Genomic DNA, 8,240 nt, shown 5'->3' on the forward strand with positions numbered 1-8,240 from the left:
AAATACAGTCAACCCGCTTCAAAGATATTCCGAGAGTGGGTCCCACTATCTTACTTGCCATTACCCGTCGTTGTAGCCCACTAATAGGCCCACACTAACAGTCCCTCAACGCTGTATCGTTTGCGCGTGAAACCCAGAGGCGCGTGGATAGGAAACCTCTCCCCCACCACCAGCAGTCGTCTTCCTTCTCCTACAAATACCTCTCCTGGAACTCATTATTAAAAACTTAACGAAGCAGTAACCTCCTCCGCTTTTTAAAAATATCAATTCATCGATACTCGTGAAAAGATCACTAAGAAAAGAGAGCGATGGAGACTACTTGCTTAATCGACGACGCTGAGTTCTCCCTTCCGCCGGAGCTTCTCACCGACGATGATTTCCTCGTGGAGAAGGAGAACAAGGTCGATCGGTTCAGAAACCGTTTGTTCCCGTACGAGTCGAGTCATGGATTTGAGTTGGACTCCGATTTTGGCTCTACCGTTAAACCAATCGATGACGAGGAGAAGCCCTTAGCCGGATTGACCAGTAAAATGGTTAAGTCATCTCTGGAAGATGATTTCTCCGGTGGAATTTTCGGTAGCCACGCTTTTCCGGCGAAGGTAAGTTCAACATATAATCATCTTTAACCTTTTTTGGGGGAAGTCTTAAGTTCTAACCGTTGCTTATGGTTTGTTCAGGCGTGGGGATCGACTCGTTGTGTGGCTGGTGGTCGTCGGGATCATAACTGCCAGACGCAATTTTCTTCTCAGACGGTGGCGTGGGATCTGCACCACGCAGCGGCGGACGGTTACAACAACCATAATGGCAGAGGACTTCTTGATCTTCCCAGAAAACATCCCCTAGCCGCAGCCAAAATCACTAACGGCGGCTCTAGCTACTATAACCGCCAATCTCTCCAGTACCAGAAGCTACAAGCTATCCACGTAATCAATCTCAACGTTTGATTTTTTTTTTTCCTGAGATTTGGATGAATATTGGTGGGGGTGTTTGTTTTCTTGGTGAAGTTTCAGCAGCTACAACAGCAGCAGTTGATGCAGAAGAGCAGAGGATTAGGAGCTAATAACAACAACAACAACAACAACAACAAAATCGCTGGTTCTGTGGATTTGTCGCCGTCTGCATGGTCTAATCAGCCTCAGAGGGGTGACGTTTTCCTAGGAACCCGTACCGGAAAACGTGGATCAACCGGAACCGGCGTCTTCTTGCCCCGTTGTGTTAACCATGCAACCGCCGAGGTTCGCGAGAAGCCCGGTAAGTTCAGAAGATTGCAATTCCTTACTGTCAACTTTTTTTTTGTTTTCTGATGAGAAATGTTGTTTACTCTTTGGATTTTAGTGCGTGCGACAGTTTTGGTTCCGGCTAGAGTGGTCCAACCATCGGTCCGGTCGTCGCCTAGTCTCAATGGTAAAACAAGAGTTATTTTTGTATTTGATTAAGTAATCAAATTACGATAATTATATTAAATTGTTTTATTTTGTGTTTTGGTTGATTAACAGATGGGTCGTGGAGCAACGATGGCGGATTCTCGAGCCAGATGAAGATGGAGCAGCCAGTGAAGGAGGAGCCCCGGTTACCTTTGGACTGGGCGTATTGATTGATTTGTGGTTCCGTAACATTTGGGTGGTGGTTTTTAGGAAAGGTTTGAAGAAATTGAAGGAGGAATAATATTAGATTTGATGAACAGGGTAGTGAAAATAGTGGTGACACTAGGGTTTATATAAATAATGGAAGAATAATAATAAAATAAAGGAATGATAAAAAGAAGAAGATGTGGAGAAGACGAGGTTTTGGATCGTTTTAACCCCCATTGTTGGCTGATAGAGGAAGATGACCTTTTTTCCTTGGGTTTTTGTTTGTTTATGGTATTAACTGCTGCTTTAGTAGTACTCCCCTTCGGCCCTTCCTCTCTGTCTCTCTTTTAATCTCATAACTCTTAAGCAATGGAGGGTGTATTATTGACAAGAGGATTGTTTAATAATTTTGTTCGCCAACAATCGATGCATGCATCATTTCTCGAGTCTTTTTGCATGCTGAATCATATTCTAATATTGTGGATAAGGAAAACATCAAGCCGAGATGTATTTAAAAGGGAACACACAACTGTCTTATGCTGAGGTTCCTAATCATGCCTTACAAAATTATTTTTATACAATATATGTTTATAACCTTATTAACTTATATAATTAATTAGTATAAAAACATATATAAATATATTCTTAATAAATAAATTACCACTTGAGAGACTACACCGCTAACATAAAAGAATATAGTTTATTATCGATTTGCCGTCTAAACGATTATACTTGTCTTATGTTGAGGTTCCTAATCATGTCTTACAAAATTAGTTTTACACAATATATTTTTCAAAATATTTTTCTTCCGTTTTATTTTAATTATCGTTTTAAATTTAGATACACAGATTAAGAAAACACTTAATTTTGTTTATTTACAAAATAAAAATATATTACTAATACACATAACCATATTTCAACCAATAGAAAAATAAATTTAATTATAAAGTCAATAAATTTTATATCAAAATTATAAAATGAAATTTATTTTGAAACAAAAATTTTACTTTACAACCAGGCCGACTCAAGAGGGAAGGACAACAGTGCAATGACTCAGAGTCCATCCAAAATTCAAACAAATTTAACTACAGAAAGGGGTCCAATTTTTTTTCTAACAAACGCTCATAATATTATTTTTAATCATTTATAATGAATAAAAAAATTGCCCAGAAACCAGTAAAAATTTAAGCCAGTTTACAACGACAACTAAATTGAAACAAATAAAATATTAACTTATTTAACTAATTACTATAAAATATGTATTTAATTAATTACTATAAAACATATATAGTGTTCATAATAAATAAATTACCATTTGAGAAACCATAAGATTAACAAAATAAAGAAAATAGTTTATTGTCGATTTGCCGTCAAAGCAGATGCATAGCCACTGAGATAAAAAAAAAAAAAAACAGAGTGATTTGCCGTCAATTTTTGAAACACAGAGATAAAAAAAAAAAAGAGGTGATTATATGATGTACAAATATCTAACTATTTTGGTTTAGTCGCACAACGGGCCTTCTTAGTAGCCATTCTTGAATAAGACTACTATCATTGTGGTTCTTATGGTTTTCTTGATAGTTGAAAATGACTTTCGATTATAGAGGATTTTAAATCTGGCCTAGTAAAATGCGTCAAAATATGGATTGAACGAAGCTGATTAAGAGTATTTTGAATTGAGAGATTTGTTCGAGTCTAAATTTGTAATGAAAATTTTATTCCCGTTTTAGGTTGATTTATAATTTTTTAACAGAGTAATATCATTTTGTGTATAGTATTTGAATCTGATTTAATAATAGTTGATTATTAACTGGAGTGCACGAACAGTTTGGAAACTGGATTTGATCATAAGCTGTAACTGGTCTTGTTTGTGGAATATAAAACTATAAAATTGTCGTCAAATTAATTATTGACGACTTCTGATATCGAAATTTGAGTAATGGCAGATGTTTTTAATTGTCTTGATTTTCTAGGTGATGTTTTATTTTTATAGCCCTAGGACAGATCGGATATCCGAGGTATTTTGAGATATCCGGATCCGGATTCGTCGGATCCGTAAAATTACTATCCGGATCCGGATTCGGATTCTCCGGATATCCGGTCTAAAATTCGAATATCCGCGGATATCCGGATCCGTATCCTTTTAAATTTTTTTAAAAAATAAATTAAATTAAAAATTAGCTAATTAAAATAATTTATTTAGCCTATTAATTTTTTTTAAATGAAAAGTTATTGAAATTGAATAAAAAATAAAAAAAAATCATTATTTTATATAAAAATTATATATAGTATACATATATAAATATAAATAAATTATAAATATTTTAAATAAATAGTAAGTTCAGATCCGGATCCGGATATCCGGACCTAAAATTTCATTATCCGGATCCGTATCTTGATCCGACGAATCCGTAAAATCAAGATCCGAATCCCTCCAGATATCCGTTTTTTCGGATCGGATCAGAGCAAATCTTGAATTGGATAACGGATCTCGGATATAAGTCTGAGACCTACTGACAAGTACATAATCACCATGTCTAATATTATTGGTTTTGTTTTATTTTGTCGACCGTAATATTAGTTTAAGTTTACTATGAATATTGCTGTTTTTGTTCTAACAATAGTCAAACTTAAATCTAAACAAATATTAAACTTCAAAACTATTGTTCTATTCTCGGCCAGCATAATAGTTTGTTTTTTTCTCTTCGCTCTACTTCAACTATAAGGTATTTGGCATTTGTTAGTTGAGTGAAGACGATCCAAGAAACTAAAGTGTACAAAAATTTATGTAGAATGCGTAACATTATGACTTTCGTCTTTGAAGTTGTCTTTTGAAAACATCTCCAGTACTATACTCTAATCTTGAAATTTATGTAGAATGCGTAAAATTTATGTAGAATGCGTAACATTATTTATAATGTGTTGTCTCAACCATGGAAAATTCAGGATCAGTTTCTAGCTGTCTGAGACCAGATTTACAGTAATCAAACTCGAAGACTTTTAACACCATTTCCAACTCATCTATACTATAGAAATCTCTAAAATAGAAAAGAAAATATAAATGAAGTTATTGCTCTAATATGTTTCTTAATAATAAAAAAAAAATGCTATATTTGCCTCTATAAATAGATGAATGCTATTTTTTCTCTATATTTAGGAAAAAATAGCGTGCCTTATTTATAAAGGTAAATACATTATACCTTTATTATGGAAGAATACATTAGAGTAATTTCATCTCTATTTTTTTTTTTTTAGAAATCTCAATTACAAAAATGGGTTAGAAATGCTTAAAGAATTTCATATATCTATTCAATTAAACAAACACCGGTGCATGTGCACATTGCCGAGTTCCATTATTGTTTAAAATTCGTGCTATTACAATAAGACTATGCCAGAAAAGTATTCTTTTTTTTTTGGGAAAGAAATATGCTGGAAAAAATTTGGTCTAAAGTGTACTTAAAATATGCAGATCTTAAATAATATGTGTGAATGGCAGATTATGAGATATTTCTGAAGTGATTGCTTTAGGATATACAAAGATAAAAGATCGAAATATTGAGGTTCCACTATCTTTGTTAATAGAAAAATGATAAATATATTTAAAAGTAGGGGTTGGCAAAAAAACCGAACCGAGTCAAACCGAACCAACCGAATCGAAACGGATACAAACCGAACCAAAGTCTATTTCAAACTATTCGGTTGATGATTTTTCCAACCCGAATGGTTCGGTTCGGTTTAAACCGAACCGAACCGAAAAACCAATGTATTTTTGTAATTATTAAAATTAAAATTTTAGTAATAGCAATATACTAAAATTCTAATACCAAACCACAATTTTTTTATTTTTTATTCATTAACTTATATTATTCTAACCTAATATGTAATCATCAAAAAAATTTGATTTAAAATATTTTATTTATTGCATGTTTTTTAATTTTAATGATATAAGAAACATTACTAATGATGTTGGTTTTTTTTATTTTAGTTAACTTTAATTTGTTTTAATTTTTATATACTTTTTGTGATTTTTAAAGGTTTTTGTTTCAGTTTTATATTGAATTTAGTTCATATAGTTTATGTTTACATAATTTATGTTTTAAAACATAATTTCTCTTAGAAAAATTAAAATAAAAAGAATATAATTAAACCGATCCAGAAAAACAAACCAAACCGAATACAAACCGAACCGAATACAAACCGAACCGAATATAAATCGAACCGAACACAAACCAAGCCAAACTAACTATGGTTTACTTTAGTTGGAAAAATACTAGAACCGAACTAACCAAACCGAACAGAACCTGAACCGAACCGAGAAAATAACTGAAATACCCACCCCTATTTAAAAGGGAACACACAACTGTCTTATGCCGAGGTTCCTAATCATGCCTTACAAACTTATTTTTATACAATATATTTTTATAACCTTATTAACTTATATAATTAATTCGTATAAAAACATATATAAATATCAAACAAGTAATAAAAGGGGATATAAGCCTCAGTTGGGCTGTCCACGTAGGATAGGAAAATCGTCCATTCAGAAGAATTTTTTTTGACACATCAGCACGGCTTTGGTAATATTGGGCTTCATTTTTTTTAGCCCAAATGTTGATGTCAATGGTCCAGGAAGCCCATTCTGTTTGCTCTTCACCTTCTTCGTTTCACATTTCACGATCTGAAAGTGGAGAGATTCGACGTTTACCTTTCTCATTTCTCCAAACCCCAATTTGCTAGATCGATTCGTGAAACCCTTTGCTCTTCCTCTCTTCATTTCCGTTTCACGATGTGATCCACGATCAATCAATACATCCTCCACTTCGTTTCTCCATTTACTCTCATTTATGGATTCTCTTAGCTTTTGTGTTCTGATTTTTTTATAAAACTCTTAATAGGAGTTTTATTTCGATCAAACTTGGATATTGCAATGAGTTCGAACGGAAAATCCACGTTGTACGGTGATCCTAATTCGAAGAAACCAAAAGGCGTTGAGGCTGACTCCTTTCCCGGACCGATCAAGCCCATCGGCAAACACGGTGTCTCTTCCGGCCTCTCGATCGGCGATCCCCACACGAAGAAAGCCAAAGCCGAGACGTCGGTCTCCTCTTCCAGTCTGACCAAACCCATCGGCAAGACGGGTGTCTCTTCCGGCGTCCCCACCAGCGTACCTAATTAGAAGAAACCTAATGGTAAGTGAACCCATATCGTTTCGTTATCTTATTATAAATCTGAAGCTCTGTGTTTTCTCAGACAATGAGAACGCTCATATTTCTTCTGCAGGTCCGACCATTGACACCGCGAAGACAGGTGTATCCTCCAGCGTTAGGGGCAAAGCCGCTGTCTCCTCTGACGTCGGGGGAAAAGCTATTGTCCCCGCCAACGTTGGGGAAGTGATGTCTTTCAAAGACGTGAAATTCAGACCTCATGAAGGCGAGGTGAGGTTTCGGTTGATCCACTTTTGGGAAGCTCGAAATGTTCTGACGAAGATGCTTATCGGTCTCGAAATGCTTCTCATCGACGAAGAGGTATAAACCGAATTCTTTTTTACGTTATTAGTTAAAAATTGTTTAGCCGACATGCTAAGAAATCATTTTAGATTCAAACTTATCGGTCTATTCATATTCTTCTTTTAATGAATAATGTATCATTGAATGTTTGTGCTTAATAGTTTAACCACATCAGCTAATTCTTTTTGCTGTCTCGCTTTTTGTAATCATCGGCTTTACATTTTAAGATGGATAGTTAGATCAACAGTTTCGTTTTTTTGAACTTACTGAATTCATATCGACTGTTGAGTATCTTTAATATCTTTGTTTATCTTTTCAAAGATTTCCTGTCTAGATTTTCTAATATAACTCTTTAATGTTGTTAACAGGAAACTGTTATCCAGGGCTTCATCCCAGCTGCAAGGATGGAGAATTATTTGCCACACATGAAAGCTGATGGCATTTACAGACTCAACAATTTTTTCGGGTCTAAAAACAAGACTTTGTATCGGGTAGCTGAAGCAAGTGTCACTATCACCTTCTCATCAACCTCTGCCCTCTCTGTTCTAGAGGACAGTTCGGTTTGTTACCCTGATGACCGTTTCCGGTTCCATGGATATGAAGAATTTGATGCTGCCTGCGACTTGAAAGGAGATCTTTATGGTAAGTTCTCACCATCATTACACCCCATCACTGTTTGTATATGATAATGTTTGTCTAATTTTAGAAAGTGTGATTTCATTTGATCATATATATCAGCATTGTTCGTTGGGTTGTCCAGTCTTATATATTTAGGTTTCATTGCTGGGTTTATAATATATAAAGCATTGACTTCGAAGGTTTTCTTTTGCAGATTATGTTGGCCACATCAAACTTGTGAATGGGCAGGTTTTCAATGACAGTCTCGTGCTAGATGAAGCCGAGATAGCTTCAACCCGCCGAGTTTTTCTTCATGTTCAAACACATGAGTAGCCTAATCCATTTCTTGTTCCATTTTCATATATTGTCTCTCTTACCACACATGTTTTGGATGTTGTAGTGGTCCCGTGATGAAGCTGTACCTATGGGACAAGGCTGCCTCGGACTTTAGTGAAAAATTTAAAGCATCTGGGAGAACTGCAAGTGTTAATTTAGTCACTACCTTAAACCCGAAACGATTTGGAGGTTTGTATATCAACTTTTG

The 8,240-nt window shown here is 34.9% G+C and overlaps 1 protein-coding gene across 1 annotated transcript; it reads left to right on the forward strand.

The window, feature by feature from the left end:
• The first annotated feature begins 240 nt into the window (after positions 1-240).
• Positions 241-1,991, forward strand: LOC106296983. The gene is made up of 5 exons (XM_013733251.1): positions 241-599; positions 678-923; positions 1,005-1,251; positions 1,336-1,404; positions 1,497-1,991. The coding sequence occupies exons 1-5, from the start codon at positions 309-311 to the stop codon at positions 1,592-1,594; spliced, it is 951 nt and encodes a 316-aa protein (XP_013588705.1). The 5' UTR covers positions 241-308; the 3' UTR covers positions 1,595-1,991.
• Positions 1,992-8,240: the final 6,249 nt, after the last annotated feature.

The sequence above is a fragment of the Brassica oleracea genome, chromosome C6 (genome assembly GCF_000695525.1).
Source record: "Brassica oleracea var. oleracea cultivar TO1000 chromosome C6, BOL, whole genome shotgun sequence".
Taxonomy (NCBI): domain Eukaryota; kingdom Viridiplantae; phylum Streptophyta; class Magnoliopsida; order Brassicales; family Brassicaceae; genus Brassica; species Brassica oleracea.